We start from the raw sequence: 17218 nt of genomic DNA, 5'->3' as shown, positions 1-17218 counted from the left end.
GTTTCTAGGGCTGTAACTATGTACGTATTCGTATTAAACTGTTCGTACAAGGCTTACAAACCGAACAATACATTTGAATAATACTAGTGCATTTGGAAAATACAGAAGCTTAAATTGTGGGAAATATAATGTTTTCTGCGCTCACGTAGGAGGCAACGGTCTGTGTGACCTCTGAACCCGGAGCAAAACAAAAAACAGCTGAGGCCCCGCAAGTGTTCTGGGAAGTTATGCTAACTAGCTTAACGGGAAAACAGCAGCAGCAACACGTGTTCTGCTACACACTCGAGGGCCATTCAGACATTAGATGTAAAAAAACAAACGCAGTTGACTTACCAAATGCTGATCACTTAAAGACAAACTCCATCCTCCTTTCTTTGTTGACAAAGTTTAATCTCACGGTTAAATCCCAACTCACTAATCCGTTTCTCCTCCTTCAGCCACTGAGTGTTAAAAAACAAAGCTAGGTAAAAAAAAAAAAAATCTACACCAAGAAAATGCAAAAAATGTCATAATTTCTTCCATATCTTTCAATTTGAACTCTTACTACTCAGACTAAGCCTCTGATGTTAAGTTTTGTTTCACGATAGTCACGTGCTCGCCCACTGACCAATCACAGCTCACGCTGCACCTCACTGCAGAGCTGCTCCTGAAAACTGAGCTGTGTGTTAATGCTGACATAGCTGTAGGCCAGCTAGCAGCTCTGACACGTCAAAGAATACGCCCAACATGTCAAACTAAAGATCTGATTGGTTGAACACTATGCCAATCAACAACATCGTCCCCATTCACTTAAACTGCACATGGATTCACTGGTGAGTCTGCAGGCCTGGGGCCTCTCTTCTACCTAGAGACACAGAGGTGAACTCTGATTGGATGAAAGCTCTACTTAAAACAAGCTGCACTGAAGCAGAGCAGCTGAGAAGAACCTCGGGCTGGGCAAGCTGACTGCCTTCGAGGAGAAGCTGGTCGCCGATGCCATGACTGAGCTGAAGTCTTCTATCAAGAAGGGCGAGGATTTTGTGGCTAACATGAAGTGAACAGGGGGCATTAAGTCGTTATAATAATGGGAAACATATCTTTATAAATTATGTGTAGTGTATTTAAGAAAAATGATTAAATTATAAAATATCTATAACTTTGTGATTCTGTTTAGGCCAGCAGAGAAGGCTTTGCAGGCCCTGACGGCCACCACTGTTTAAACTGTGATCAGCTGATATTAACTCTAGACTAACCTGTTTCTACTGTGATGAAGTTAACTCCAGCTTGTTCTGGGATGCTTTTATTGTGATACTCTTGACCCTGAAACAGGAAGCTGTTCCTGTTTAAATCTCAGCTTCCAGATGATTTCTTCTCTTTTTCTTTTTCTTCTTCTTTGTCTTTTTTAGTTGAACCGTTGAACAGAGTTTAGTTGGAACATCTAAACTAAAGCACATCTGTTAGTAAAGAGACTAAATAAAAGCATGAGAGACACTCAAACTGTCCAGATGTTAATAATAAACATTATGATCACTGTAGTGATATTTAATTCTGCCCCACCATCATTTGTTTTGTGTTGTTGTGTAAGTTCATATTTGTTAATTTAATTCTTTATTCTATTTGTCATACATTTCGTAAATATTTGAGTTTATTTGTTATTATTTTTATTATTTTATTTGATCATATTTTGTTTCATTAACTCTTTCTTATTCACTGTTTTCATTCTGTGTGTTTTTCTTGAAGTATTAATAGTTAATAAAGCAGAAACTGATTCTTTAAAGTTAATTTCAGTTCAGTTTTGTTTTGTACAGATCTCAGATCGAGTCCCTGAACGCCTCAGTGTGACCGAGGAGTTCACATCTCGTGAGACTTACTCCGCCCCTGCGCTCGTGCTGTTTAGTGGGTGTTGTTGACCTCATCTTCGTGCAGATCTCGCGATGTTTGACCGACTGACGGCGTTTGGAAATGGAGTCGGAGGGGGCGGGGTGCAGCAGAGATGTTTGGAGGCTCTTTTTTTTTTTAAATATAAAATTATTTATTTAAATAAAAATGGCCGCCGTGGAGAGCGGAGAGGAGAGACTGTAAGTGTTTTTTTTTGTTTTTTTTACATTTCATTCTCCCGTTAAAGCTCCGCCGCTTCCGACCACCGCACACCGACTTCTGTTGTGTTTTTATTGAAGTAAAAAGTGCGTTGATTTGTACCCCGGCCTGTCTCCGTGGAGCGGGGTTTAGCGGGAATACGTCACCAACTTACTTAGCTAAGTCTGGTACTTTAGCTGCTGCTATTGCTAGCGCTGTTAGCTTTATAGATCCTCCGTAGCTAAGGCGGACTTCCACACACAACTAACCCGGGATGGAGGTCAGGTCGGCGGCGGAGAGGAGGAGAGGTGTCCGTCAGACGAGCAGCGAGCTAACAGGCTAACGTTAGCATCACAGAATGTTTTCATCCGGCTGTTTAGGCTGCTGTTACCCTGTTCACTAACCCGGGTTACCCTGTTCACTAACCCGGTTAGTGAACACACGTCATAGAACTCATATCCGCTGCCTCAGTGCCGCTGAGCCAGGCAGTAACTGTGTGTGTGTGTGTGTGTGTGTGTGTGTGTGTGTTGGAGTTTAACCTGCATCATCACATAAACACGGGTTCTCAACCTGAGGGAGGCGACCCGGTGAGGGTCCAGGGTTAGAGGGTCAGGAGTATTATCAGCTAAAGTACTCGTTATTATTCATTTATCATCACTAGTTAATATATATATACATATATATAAGTATTTAAATGTTTGTCAAAGTATAATTGCATATACTTTGCGTACTATTGTAGAGATTAGTATATAAATACTAACAAATTAAACTTTGCATTTTCAATCATTGTAGTAGAGTAGAAGTGTAAATACTAAAGTAAAGTACAAGTATGTCAACGGTGTACTTAAGGACAGTACTAACAGAGTATGAATACATGAATATATTAATATATAAATATATGAATACATGAATAGTATCGTCGGTCGATCGTTTCAGATCTTTTGAAGCAGAAATCGATTATTTTTTCATTTCTTGAACTTTTGAATTTGAAGACGTTTCACTCTGAGAAGTAGTGATGCTGGTTTATTATACTTTATATATATATATATATATATATATATATATATATATAAATATATTCTTTAATTTAAAGATGGATGTGTGTGTGTGTGTGTGTGTGTGTGTGTGTGTTTTAATCGATTTCATTAGTTTTTCTTTAGTTTTCTTGATTCGTCTGTAAAATGTCACAAAACAGTGAAACAAATGTTTTTGTCCTCAAACAAACTAATAAATAAAGTTTTATTGATGACCAGTCAGCAGCTCTGGTGGATGTGAAACGTTTCTGTCTTCAGTCGTCCTGCTGCTTCTCCTCTGAAGGCCTGAAGGTCTTTACAAACCGTCAGTTTCTGTTGACAAAGACCAGATCCTGGAGGGTCCAGGTCCTCCGTCCTCAGAGTCAGATCTAATAAATCCGTAACAATCTCTGACGTTTTTGACGTTTTAAAAAAAGTAACACAAACGTAAAGGAAGCGGTTTTAGAGCGACGTGACGTCGCTCAGCTTCCAGAGCTGAAGAAGAACAGATGCTGAACATCAGTAACATCTGATATCAGACCGGTCAGTAAACACGAAGAACGTTGTGTTCTAGTAAACAATATCATCATAAACACATTATCAGTAAATATCAATCGTGACGTCCCGTTGCTTCAAAAGAATAACTTTAATTTAGGTTCATGTTGTACAAACTGAGCATGCAGGCGTGTTATTTATCACCAGCGGCCATCTTTGTTTGAGTCGAGATCAGGAAACTGAAAGGAGAAGTGATCGACTGTTTCCTGCTTTATACACGTAAACAACCGTGTGATGTCATCAGTGATGTAACGTGTGTGACGTTAACGGCATGATGTCATCTCCTTTTTCCCACAGGGAGGAGGGTGAGGAGGGAGCTGCCGGCCCCCGGCCCCCCTCCAGAGAGACAGACGGGTCCCACAGCAAGACCAAGAAGGCCCGCAGGGAGCGTCGCCATGCCGACCGGGGGGCGGAGACCACAGCCGTGCTGCAGACGGGGGCGGAGCCACAGACCCAGGTAAGTGTGCAGGAGGTCAAGAGGTCAGCTGTCAATAAACAATGTGATACAGTTTGATAAACTGGTTCCGTGTCGTTTCCGTCCTGCAGGCCTCAGAGCCGGTGGCGGGCCCCTCAGATCCGGGGTCGGAGGCCGTCAGTGAGTCTGCAGGTTCTCCGAGGCAGCGGCGCTCCGTCATACGGGACCGCGGGCCGCTGTACGATGACCCGTCACTGCCTGAAGGCTGGACCCGCAAACTCAAACAGAGGAAGTCCGGACGCTCGGCGGGGAAGTTTGACGTCTACCTGATCAAGTAAAACCAAAACCCACCTTTGTGTTTGTGCCCGTTCTTCACGATCCCATGATGTCACCTGTTGTTACAGACGACGTGTTGTCGGTTCCGTTCTTTCAGCTCGGAGGGAAAAGCGTTTCGTTCCAAAGTCGAACTTATCGCTTACTTCCAGAAGGTCGGCGATACGACCACCGACCCCAACGATTTTGATTTCACCGTCACCGGACGTGGAAGCCCCTCCCGCCGCGAGAAGCGTCCCCCCAAGAAAGCCAAGGTGGTGAAGCCATCGGGACGAGGCCGGGGGAGGCCCAAAGGTACTAACTTACTTAAAAAATGATGTAACTGAAGGTATTTAATTGAAGTCATCAGTTAGCAGAGTTCATACAGTGTCTCTCGTTTCCTAGGCAGTGGGAAGGTGCGGCAGGCTACGGAGGGCGTGGCCATGAAACGTGTGGTGGAGAAAACGCCTGGAAAACTGCTGGTCAAGATGCCCTTCAGTAAGGCAGAACCTTCCACTGCCTCAAAGGTACGATCGGTTGGTCATCCGGGATCAATACATTCATCAGAGATTTAGTTTCAGGATCACAACAATACTCTGAAAGTACTCTACCCGAGCAACTTCCTCCAATTTACTGAGAACTACAGCTTTCAATAGCAAAACAAATCTCAATGTGAAAGAGTTCCGACCTCTCAGAAAAAATGAGCTTTGACAAAGACAGAGCGGTGTTTGAGGATGAGAACCCGGCTTAGAGACCGAGGTTACACCCCCACATGGATCCCACTGCTCTCTGAACACAGCAAAATAAGAAGAACAGAAAATCCAGGCAGGAAAGTGTTGTAGAATATATCTTTTAACTGTTAATAAGTTCTAATACCATTTAAATTATCATCTTAAAGCTTAAGACTTACAATAAGTGTGTTCAACATCGGTATTCAAGAGAACTACTCGTCACCAGAAGTCATGAGTGCATCTCCTTTAAACATCTCAGAGCAGAAACCAGAGCAAACGTACAGAAAACATACGAATAAAATAAGTTGAGGTGGAGGGGCAATCAAAGACCTTTACCTCCCACCTAGAGCGACAGGAACTGAGCCTGAGCAGAGTTTTATCTATAACGAACACTGAATGAACTGTTTGAGTGTACCTGGTACCAGAAACCCTTATTGATGATCAACTTCAGAGAAAGAAGCAGAGTTACCAACTGATAAGCACCTGTTAATCAGTTAATACTAAATCTGAACTGGCTGAGGAGTCTTCAACTTCCCACGGGAGGGAGTGGATGTGGAATCTGTGTGGACCTTCAGGTGCTCAGAGTTGTGGCTTGGTGGTCGTTGGTGCCAAAGAACCAGCAGGTGCAGACCGAAGGTCTTGAGGGGTTGATAGAGAACTGGGCCTGAGAAAGGTTCCAGCAAACCAGAAAAGGACTCAGGAAAGAGAGACGGGACTTTAGACAAACTGCTCGTCATGACGGGAAACCTTCAGTTGATGGAAGGAACGTCTTTATGAACTCCTGATTCTACCAGCAGTTTATTCCTGAAGGATACCGGAGGTTCCGGGAGTTTGTCCAGTCCAGTCGACATATGTTTTGTAGAGAACACCTTAGACCTTGTTGCAGTACATAATCCAATATGTCATTGTTCTTGGTTTTTCAAATGCAGTAACAATGTTGATGCTAATGCTACTTGTTGATGTTGTAATTCCCTACAGGTGGTGTCTCCGGCCCCGGTGCCCAAGTCCCGTCCCGGCAGGAAGAGGAAATCGGAACAGGAACTTCCGGCTCCACCACAGACCACCCCCAAGAAACGGGGCAGGAAACCAGCTTCGGCCACAGCGGCATCATCGGTTGCCGCGCCATCCACTCCCACGGCGTCGACCTCAACAGCCGGGAGCCACGCTGCAGCTGCAATTTTGGCTGCCGAGGCCAAACGGAGAGCAGCCAAGGAGTCTTCCACCAAACTCGTCGTCCAGGAAACAGCCCTGCCAATCAAGAAACGTAAAACGAGAGAGACAGTAGAGGAGGTGGAAAGTGTTCAGACTCCAACCGCTACGACAACAGAGACTCAAAGAAGGGTCGCTCTAGAGGGGGAGCCAGGTAAAGGGGAAGGAGCTCCAACCCCAGAACCTCAGCCCGCCCCCTCTGAGCAGAGCCAATCACAATCACAGAAGCAGCCCACAGCTTCAGAGGAAAGCCAACCACACGGACACAAGATGCATAAAGGGAGGAAGCACAAGGAGAAAACAGGAATAGCAGCAGGAGAAGGAAGAAGCAGAGGAGAGGAAGTAGATGACGACGTCAGTGATAAGGGAGGAGGAGGAAGAAGTAGCAGCAGCAGCAGTAGCATCAGCCCATCAAAAAGCCAGAAAAGGAAGGACCGGCCGCCTCACAAACACCACCATCATCACCACCACCACCACCATCATCATCGCCACCAACATTCCTCTGCCTCTACGTTGGATCAGCCTCCTCCTCCTCCCCCTCCAGCCTCCGGACACTCAGCACCCTCCAGCCAGTCCGGGCCCGAAGCCAAGCCCCAGACTGTGCCTCAGCTCACCACCCAACAATTGCAGCACACCCAGCAAGCTCCTCCAAGACCACAATCAAAATCTGCCCCTCAGACCTCGCCTGAACCTCGGCACCAACCACAACCCCGTTCCCAGCAGCATCCCCAGACTCCCAGTCAGCCCCAAGCCCAGCCTCAGTACCCAGCACCCCAGCCCTCTCCTACCAGGCATGTCTTGCCCCAACCAAGGTCCCAACCACCACCCCAAACCCACAGTCAGGCCCAGGCCTCCCCTCAGAAAGCCCAGTCACAGCTTGCGCCACCTCAGTCGCACCCTTCTCAGTCCCCATCCATCCTGCACATTCATCTGCCCCAAACAAGGCATCTACATCCACAAACCCAGTCTCCAACAGTACTTCAGCCTCAATCCCAGCCCACGACCCCAGCACGAACTGCGCCACAACCCCAGTCCAGGACCCCAGGCCAAACTCCACCTCACCTGCAACCCAGGCATCAAGCGCAGCCCCAACCCCTGACAAGGCACCCATTGCAACACCAACTTCAGACTCAATACAGATCACAACCCAGACAGTCTCTCTCCCAGCCTAGGCCACCTCAGTCCCAAGCACAACCACACGTTCAGCGAATTCAAACACAGCCACGCCCCCAGCCCCACCCTCAGCTCAACAGGCCCCATGTGCAGCACCTCTCATCCCCCCGACCATCTCCCAGCCTAACCAGGACCAACCTGGGCCCGGCTCCACAGAACCAGAGCGAACAGCCCCAAGATCTGAGCACCACGCGGGCCGGCCGAGGAAGCCTGCTGCAGAGCCGAGAGGTCGGCGTAGAAGGCCTCGGAGCGGAGGGGAGACGGGAGACGGCCGTGGCCTTGGAAAGCAGAGAGGTTTCAGGAGGAGAAAGAGGGTCAAACAGCACCTTGAGGCCTCCCAGCTCCATGCCCTCTGGACCTCCAGGAGTAGCCGGGGTCGGTCTGGTTCCCGGGACAGACGGTAGGGCGAGGCTCCGGGGGCAGGAGCCAGAGGCGGCGGAGCTCAGAGACATCGTCCCCCAGTCCGCCGTCCCCTGTCCCAGCCGAGAGGAGACCGTAGAGTCTCGGACTGCCGTCAGCGAAAGAGTCAGCTGATCGGTCGGGCCGACTGACCGGTCGCCTGACGGACTGAGTCCATCACCGGGTTGAAGAGGAGCGTGACTTCATGGAGGTGAAATGATTTTACACTGTTTTCAGATAAGAAGGAGAACGTCTCTCAGCTGTAGGACTGTCGCAGCTTCTACTTCGTCTGATGGTGTCTGGAGACTGAAGTTCTGGATCTGGGGAGGAGGACGGATCGTCTTTTTATAGGAAAAACAAAGAGGAAAAAAAACGATGAAAAAAAGTGTGTGTGTATATAATCAAAAGGCAGCTGTTGTGTCCCGCTAGTCTCCGAGGGGAGGGGGGAGTTAGTTTGGAACTAAAAACGCTTAACGACACATTACTCTGAACGAAACGTTGCTTCCGAAATATAAACCCCTTCTTTTGTTTTTGTTTTCCGTATTTTGATAGTTTATTGTTTTGTCTCTGTTTTACAGCTTTAAACTCTGATATTATTGACTGATGGTCCTTCACTCATCACGTGCTGCTGACTGTCCCTCATCTAAAGTCCTGTCTCACTCACAGGTTCACACCAGATACACCATGAATACAGAGGAGCTGTCTGTCAGACAGAGAGACGGACGGACGGATAGACCAATAGATAGATCATCTCTATATCTAACTTCCTGTCTCACTGTTTCTGTACCCTGTGAACCCGTCTGAGAGACTCGTCCTCCTGGCTGAACCTAGTCCTGGATCAGAAGCCTCAGAGGTGATGTGGGGCGGTGGTTTGCACCTTAAACTGGTTCCTTACAGACCTTCCCATGAACAAAAGATGGAGATCTGTAAGGGTTCCATCTTCTTCCAGACTGACCCCCTACAGGTAGCGGATGTCCGAGGACTCACATCCATCACCTCGCTCTGAAGTCTTTGGAATCCTTTTTGAATATCGTTTGAAATATCTGAAGAACTTGGAGGAACCTTTTAGTTTCTTCAAGTGTTTCAGATGCAGCGAGTTGTTCTTCCAGTTAAGAGATTCTTCTTCCATTCTGGTCTTCATTGAATCTGTCTTTGTTTCCAAAGGAAGCACCTTTACTATCGAACCAAACCCACTTAACTCCAGTAGCTTTATTTCAGTCCGCAGTGGTCGAGATGGACTTCATTTCTTATCGTCTTCGTGTTGAATGTCTGGAACAGTTTGCACTCCTCCAGTTTGTACAATCAAACCTGCCTGCATGTCGCTCGGAGACCCTGCAGGCCTTTGAGGTCCACCTCGCCGGGGCCACCATTGAGGGGGTGGGGGGGACGTTAAAGAAAACTGAACGAGGTCCGGTTCAGCTTCACGTGGAACCATCCTGAAGGATGAACCAATAAAAACAAAGGAAGACGAGATGTTGTTAAAGCTCAATATGAGAACATGAACTCATGATCAGGGTCACCGGACCAGAAACCAGGATCAACTAAAAGGTCTCAGATGTTTAAAGTCCCACTGAAGTTAGTCTTCATCCTCTGTGAAACAGTTACAAGAGGTATTTAAATCAAATCCTTCTCACTGATTGGACCACTAAAAAGTGGGCGGGCTTAGAGTTTAGCAGCCTAGAGCCTTAAGTCCCGCCCCCTTCCCACGGTCACTTATTTCGGAAAAAATGATGTAGAGCAGTCAACGTTTGAATTGAGCTCTTAATTACACAAACGATGTTCGTACATTTAAAAGTCTGTCGTAGTGTCGTTTAGTTTTGTGGGAAACAATCGCTAGCTAGCTAGCAAGACGAGCTAGCTAGCTAGGGTTAGAGCTAGTTTAGCTCTGTTCTCCTGGTAACAAGTACTTGTATTAACAAGTATTTTCACAGTTTTATGACTTTCCTGACATACAAAATGTTTTTTTAAATGTACAAACATCATACATGTTAATTCGTCTCCCAATGTTGACGCCTGGACACATTTATTCTGAAGTCCAGTGATGGTCAACAGGAAGGGGCGGGGCTTCAGCTCTCTGTACAGAGACACAGAGGACTGTTGTCAGAAGTACTCTTACTAGTACAACGTTAATGCTTCCTCATGTGTAGCTCACTGCACATGCTCAGTAGAGGTTCTGTCCCCAGTGACCCCTCAACACAAACAGGTTTTGTGTTTCTACGAACATGAAAACCATTTACAGACCAGTAGAAACCCACGTCTGCAGCTTCAGCACACTGTTAACATGAAGCTCTGTGATTGGCTGTCTGTCAGTGAAATGCAACCTGGGAGTTGTAGTTTATTAATGAGATATTTTTTTAACCAAGTCCAGGATCCAGAGTGTCTGACGTGGATCACGGAGTCCACATGTGGAGGCTCCAGCACTTTAACAAGGCCCAGAAATCATCCAATCAGTGAATGTCGATAAATGTGCCTCTTCCTCTCACCTGGCCGATCCTCCTCCCTCTCTGCATACTCTGGCCCCGGTCCACCCGTCAGCATGCTGTCTGTCACGCAGCTGCTTAAATCCAACGCCCCTCTGTGAACCCTCCACCGGACTCGGCAGCCTCCAGTAACCAGCCGCCATATTTGCATGTTCCAGAGTTTTAGTGCCTCTAATATTGTGCGTCTTGCCAGAAGCCGCCATGTCAGCCGAGCCATGTTGTGTTTCTAGACTTAGTCGTGGTGTGTGGTGACTTCATAGTTGCTCATGTTGAGGATGAATATTCTGCTTTTACTCTGGTTGGATTCAGTGAAACTTCAAAAAACACTGTCGCTGTAGACAAAACTAGTTTTTACCTGTTTTCTTATTTTTCTTTCTAACTAAAAGCGTTTGTTGTCCCCTGAACCGTCTGCGTCTGGTGATTTACTCTGACTAGTACTACTTCAAGGTACTTTACCTCCTAGCTATCCTCCACTACATCTCAGAGTTTCATATACTTTTACTAGTATAACGTCAAGGGGTACGTATTGTACTTTATCCTGTACTACACCTCAGAGGTACATGTTGTACTTTTTACTGTACTACATCTCAGAGGTACATATAGTACTTTATCCTGTACTACACCTCAGAGGTACATATAGTACTTTTTACTGTACTACACCTCAGAGGTACATATAGTACTTTATACTGTACTACATCTCAGAGGTACATGTTGTACTTTATACTGTACTACACCTCAGAGGTACATGTACTTTATACTGTACTACATCTCAGAGGTACATATAGTACTTTTTACTGTACTACACCTCAGAGGTACATATAGTACTTTTTACTGTACTACACCTCAGAGGTACATATAGTACTTTATACTGTACTACATCTCAGAGGTACATATAGTACTTTTTACTGTACTACATCTCAGAGGTACATATAGTACTTTATACTGTACTACATCTCAGAGGTACATGTACTTTATACTGTACTACACCTCAGAGGTACATATAGTACTTTTTACTGTACTACACCTCAGAGGTACATATAGTACTTTATACTGTACTACATCTCAGAGGTACATGTTGTACTTTATACTTCAGACACAGTTATTAAACAGAAACTCTGATTCTTGTTATTAATAAACTTCACATCACAATCAGATTTATTGGCCCACAAAGACCGATGAGTACTACACTTCCCATGATGCGCTGCTCCGCTTTAACGTGATGAACGTGAAGACAGACATGTGACCTCTCGGTGACCTCTGACCGGGTGAAAACCTGGCTCTGTGATTGGCTGTGCAGACTGAACGCTTCACACAGGTGAAGATGGCGGCTCAGGTGTCCGTGCTGCTGCTGCTGAGCGGCTCCGTGCTGCTCGGTCTCTCCTTCGGATCCGGTCTGGACTCTGAGCTCGGGAGGACGGAGCTGCGGCGCGTGCGGAGCCTTGCAGCCCAGTCCGGGTACGGAGGGTGTTGGGCGCGAGCTCTAGAGCACCTGGACACGCGCTGCAAAGACATGACGTCAGAGAGCCAGAGCCGGATGGCGCTGAGTTTCACCTTCTGTCACCTGAGCAGGTAAATTAGTAAATGAATGAACATCTGTGTATGAAGCATGAGGTAAACAGCTTACATCATGCATATTAATGAGATGTTTACAACATGCATATTGAGATGTTTGCATCGTGCATATTAATGAGATGTTTACATCATGCATATTAATGAGATGTTTGCATCATGCATATTAATGAGATGTTTACATCATGCATTTTAATGCAATGTTTACATCATGAGCATTAATTAGCTGTTAACATCATGCATATTAATGAGCTGTTTGCATCATGCATATTAATTAGCTGTTAACATCATGCATATTAATGAGCTGTTTGCATCATGCATATTAATGAGATGTTTACATCATGAGCATTAATGAGCTGTTTGCATCATGCATATTAATGAGCTGTTAACATCATGCATATTAATGAGATGTTAACATGCATATGAATGAGATGTTAACATCATGCATATTAATGAGCTGTTTACATCATGAGCATTAATGAGATGTTTGCATCATGCATATTAATGAGCTGTTAACATCATGCATATTAATGAGATGTTAACATGCATATGAATGAGATGTTAACATCATGCATATTAATGAGCTGTTTACATCATGAGCATTAATGAGCTGTTTACATCATTCATATTAATGAGCCATTCCTCTCCTTTGTGTATTTTCATCTTCTGCTACTTTATATTCTATATATTACATTTTTATAATATATATTTTATACTATAATATTATGCCTTTCTTTACTAGTATTGGACTGTACTTGTACTTAAAGTTTGAATATTTTAATGTTCCATCAGGTATCAGGACTACGGTGGCCTGTTGGGTTCATCTTTTCTTACCAAAGTAAATTTAATTTAATTTGTTTATAATCACCTGATCAGTTAATTATATATTTATTGAAACTGAAACTCAAATCTAGTTTGTCTAATCTAATCAGACAAACTGAAAATGAACTAACGAACTGGTTCAACAGCATCACGATGACGTCATCACAGCATCACGATGACGTCATGATTTTAACAAACATGCAACAAAAGAAATTGATGATGAATGACTCATAAATCCCTCTCTCAGCTCTGGCAGAGATTTCCCATCATGCCCTCAGGGGTCAGAGGTCAGCAGGTGTACGGCAGGTATGGACGTCGTGGCCTTTAACACCTACACCGAGTTCTTCACCCACACTCATTCCATCTGTCACTTCCTGCAGTCTGACACCTGGCAAAGTCGAGCTGAGAACACCATGCACAGGTGAGACACCTGTACAGGTAACATACACACAGCTAACGTACACGCAGGTAACGTACACGCAGGTAACGTACACACAGCTAACGTACACACAGGTAACGTACACAGAGCTAACGTACACACAGCTAACGTACACAGAGCTAACGTACACACGGGTAACATACGTAATGTACACACAGGTAACATACACACAGGTAACGTACGTAACGTACACACAGGTAACGTACACACAGGTAACGTACACGCAGGTAACGTACACGCAGGTAACGTACACACAGCTAACGTACATGCAGGTAACGTACACGCAGCTAACGTATGTAACGTACACACAGCTAACGTACACGCAGCTAACGTATGTAACGTACACACAGCTAACGTATGTAACGTACACACAGGTAACGTACACACAGCTAACGTATGTAACGTACACACAGGTAACGTACACACAGGTAACGTACACACGGGTAACGTACACACAGCTAACGTACACACAGCTAACGTATGTAACGTACACACAGCTAACGTACGTAATGTACACACAGCTAACGTACGTAACGTACACACAGGTAACGTACACACAGGTAACGTACACACAGGTAACGTACACGCAGCTAACGTACACGCAGCTAACGTACATGCAGGTAACGTACACGCAGCTAACGTACACACAGCTAACGTATGTAACGTACACACAGCTAACGTACACACAGGTAACGTACACACGGGTAACGTACACACAGCTAACGTACACACAGCTAACGTATGTAACGTACACACAGCTAACGTACGTAACGTACACACAGCTAACGTACACACAGGTAACGTACACACAGCTAACGTACACAGAGCTAACGTACACACAGCTAACGTATGTAACGTACACACAGCTAACGTACACACAGGTAACGTACACAGAGCTAACGTACACACAGCTAACGTACACAGAGCTAACGTACACACAGCTAACGTATGTAACGTACACACAGCTAACGTACACACACGTAACGTACACATAGCTAACACACACACAGCTAACACCTGTACTGACAGGCTTACCAACAGAAGAATCAAGTGATACTAATTGTCTGTCTGTCTGTCTCAGGTTGACCGAGAGTTCAGCAGGTGTAGCTGAACAGCTTCAGTCCACCAGGCAGATGGCTGAGGATTTACTTGATGCCCAGTCTGCTGCCTTACAGGTGCAGCAGGATATCCTGAACAACGGAGAGGAGCTGAGGGTCACCCTGAGAGACTCTACCCAGGGTAAAACACACAGAACACAGTCTGTCTGTCTCTCTCCCAACCTGTCTGTCTCTCTCTCCTCACCTGTCTCTCTCTCTCTCTCCCCACCTGTCTGTCTGTCAGGTCTGCGGGCGGTGTTCTCTGAGCTCAGCAGTGTCTCCAGAGAGCAGCAGGTGTCTCTGTCTGAACTCTTCAACAGAGTTTCCTTCCTGCAGAGTTTCCTCCTGATGGAGGCGAACAGTCTGAGCTCCTGCTGCTACAACGCCGCTGCTCTCTGCACCTCCTTCCTCCTCTCCTCCACGCAGCGCTCCTCTCGAGCCAGGTAACTCCTCCCTCTCCTCACCTGCACGTTCAGCCAGGTAACTCCTCCTCCTCACCTGCACATTCAGCCAGGTAACTCCTCCTCCTCACCGTGTGCAGGTTGGTGTTGCTGAGTCTAGTGTGTGTAAACTTCTACCTGGAGAGGAAGATCTACCAGTTTGTGATGAGCTCTGATCACCCTGAACACAAACACATGGTGAGTACATCACACCTGACAGGTGAGCTTCTGAGGTCTGTGTGTCGCTGTTATAAGTGTGTGTGTGTGTGTGTGTGTGTGTGTGTGTGTGTGTGTGTGTAGGAGCTGGTCAGTGTGTATGTGGGTGTGTTGAGGCGCTGCATGGTGTGTGTAGCAGTGTGTGTTCTCCTGTATGTGTGTGTTGCGTACAGAGATCCTCTTCATCAGAGTCTACAGCTGCTGCAGCAACTCAGAGAGACACAGAGGAGCCTGAAGGAGGCGCTGCAGCACGCAGGTACACTCACCTGTCTGTCTCTCTGACCGTCTGTCTGTCTGCCTGTCTCTCTGACCGTCTGTCTGTCTGCAGAGTCTCTGGCGGAGCAACAGAAGAAGAATCATCTGACTGTGAAGGTGAGATCAGAAGTGACCCGGTGATGTCACAGAGCAGAAGGTTACTGACCAATCACATCTCTTCTAGAGGACGGAGAGTAGGAGAAGAATAGAGGAGATAAAGAGAGGAGGAGGAGGAGGAGGAGAGAAGGAGGAGGAGGAAGAAGAAGAAGAGGTATGGAGCACGTTGGTGTCTCCGACCAAAGACCAACCAGAACTGTCTCACCGCTCACACACCGGTCAGTACCTGTCTCACCTCTCACACAGTACATTGGTCGGTGCCTGTCTCACCCCTCTATCCACATATTTCTGGCCTTGTTAGTATTAACAGTATTTGTGTGTATTTATACTGCAGGTTGGAGTACTGACAGTATTCTCAGCAGTACAGTGACCTCAGCTGCTGACATCACCCTGCAGCAATACATTACCCACAATGCCTCAGTGCAGAGTCCATCCTCACAGAATGCCTCAGTGAGAACAGGCAGGCATCCTCGTGGCTCCTCCTCCTCTGCTCTGGTCTACAGCATCCTGGTGGAGGACAGACAGGTAACTCTGATCTGATGACAGGTGACATGTGATTGATGACATGTGACATGTGATTGATGACATGTGACATGTTATTGACATGTGATTGATGACATGGGACATGTGATTGATGACATGGGACATGTGATTGATGACATGTGATTGATGACATGTGATTGATGACATGTGATTGATGACATGTGATTGATGACATGTGACATGTGATTGATGACATGTGACATGTGATTGATGACATGTGATTGATGACATGTGATTGATGACATGTGACATGTGATTGATGACATGTGACTGGTGACTTAGAGTGTTTTAGCTCTGACATCACAGCGATGGGGCGGGGCTTCACAGAGGCATCTGATTGGTCCACATGTGTTGCTCATCTTCTCTGTCAGAGTAGATCTCAAACTAATGATGTTGTTAGTGTTACCGTGGTAACCACAGGTGTCACCAAATCAACCAAAACGTCTGCATTACCTCTTGTTCTCCTCTCCTGTCTCCTGATTGGTCAGCCTCGTTACAGCCTGAGGAGCAGAAGATCGGATGTTCTCTGAAGAACTGACTCACTTTGTTCTCTGTATGTTTTTATAACTGAATGTTTCAATGAATGTTAATAAAAGTGGAATTTAGATTTTAAACCGAGTGAAGCTGATGTTCAGACGACTCCTCTTTAAATATGGAAACAGGATCACTTCTAAATCTCAGATCAGATTTAAAACATCATTTCTCTGTGAGAGACTCCATCAATAATAATCACTCATTTTTCTATTAAAATTAAATATTAATATCACATCAGATCAGCTGACCAATAAACACCTGAGTTCAGCTGTTGGACTATTGTTTTAATGTGTTCTGATTTAAGGAGGAACAAAAAGAGTTGAATGTCACAAACACGTTCTACAGACTCGTTGGTGTACAGACAGCATGAGGAGGTGGAGCCCCCTGCTGGCTGGAGAGTCACACGATCAATAAGTTCATCTCTGCTGCTTCAAACCATCACAAAGGTCTGAAAATACAATCAGCTGACTGAGAGAAAACTCAACATGCTGAAGGAATTTTCCTTCAGTTTTCCTTTTGCCTCAGATTTCACCCTCAAAAAGAAAAGGAGAGAAAATGAGAAACAGACCACAGGGAGGAGCAGCTGGTCTGGGATCAGATGTCTGGGCGGAGGAGGAGTTGTGGTGTCGGTCTGCAGTTTGCAGCAGATTTTCACACAAAAGCTGCTGAGAGAAGAAGAACTAAAGTCTGTTTGGACAAACTGACGCTGGAATGAAATACTCTTTAGCGGAGGAGAAACTAAAGGAGCAGCAGGAGGAGAAATCAGGAAAAGAAAGAAAGTGAAGCTACTTTTTTGCTGGAGCTGAGTCGGCACATTCTGGATTCTTCAGGAGGAAACTGAAGT

General features: G+C 45.7%; 2 protein-coding genes across 3 annotated transcripts; both read left to right on the top strand.

The window, feature by feature from the left end:
- The first annotated feature begins 1978 nt into the window (after window positions 1-1978).
- On the top strand, window positions 1979-10739 carry mecp2 (methyl CpG binding protein 2). 2 transcript variants are annotated; one of them, XR_013767268.1, is made up of 7 exons: window positions 1979-2057; window positions 3921-4080; window positions 4170-4372; window positions 4472-4665; window positions 4756-4877; window positions 6060-8073; window positions 8529-10739. XR_013767268.1 is itself a non-coding variant. In XM_079168044.1 (6 exons), the coding sequence occupies exons 1-6, from the start codon at window positions 2026-2028 to the stop codon at window positions 7995-7997; spliced, it is 2649 nt and encodes an 882-aa protein (XP_079024170.1). In that variant the 5' UTR covers window positions 1979-2025; the 3' UTR covers window positions 7998-10739. The 2 variants fall into 2 exon arrangements, 1 of the variants encoding a protein (XP_079024170.1); XM_079168044.1 differs by having other exon boundaries at window positions 6060-10739.
- A 924-nt stretch (window positions 10740-11663) lies between these two features.
- LOC306707685 (uncharacterized protein) lies at window positions 11664-16370 on the top strand (the record flags this gene model as incomplete). Its single annotated transcript, XM_079175249.1, has 10 exons — window positions 11664-11911; window positions 12981-13154; window positions 14254-14411; window positions 14514-14712; window positions 14811-14907; window positions 15010-15181; window positions 15254-15297; window positions 15365-15515; window positions 15632-15822; window positions 16329-16370. The coding sequence occupies 10 exons, from the start codon at window positions 11664-11666 to the stop codon at window positions 16368-16370; spliced, it is 1476 nt and encodes a 491-aa protein (XP_079031375.1).
- Window positions 16371-17218: the final 848 nt, after the last annotated feature.

This window comes from Pholis gunnellus (assembly GCF_910591455.1).
Source record: "Pholis gunnellus genome assembly, chromosome: 2".
In the NCBI taxonomy this organism is placed as follows: Eukaryota; Metazoa; Chordata; class Actinopteri; order Perciformes; family Pholidae; genus Pholis; species Pholis gunnellus.
This window is presented reverse-complemented; position numbering and strand designations above follow the sequence as displayed.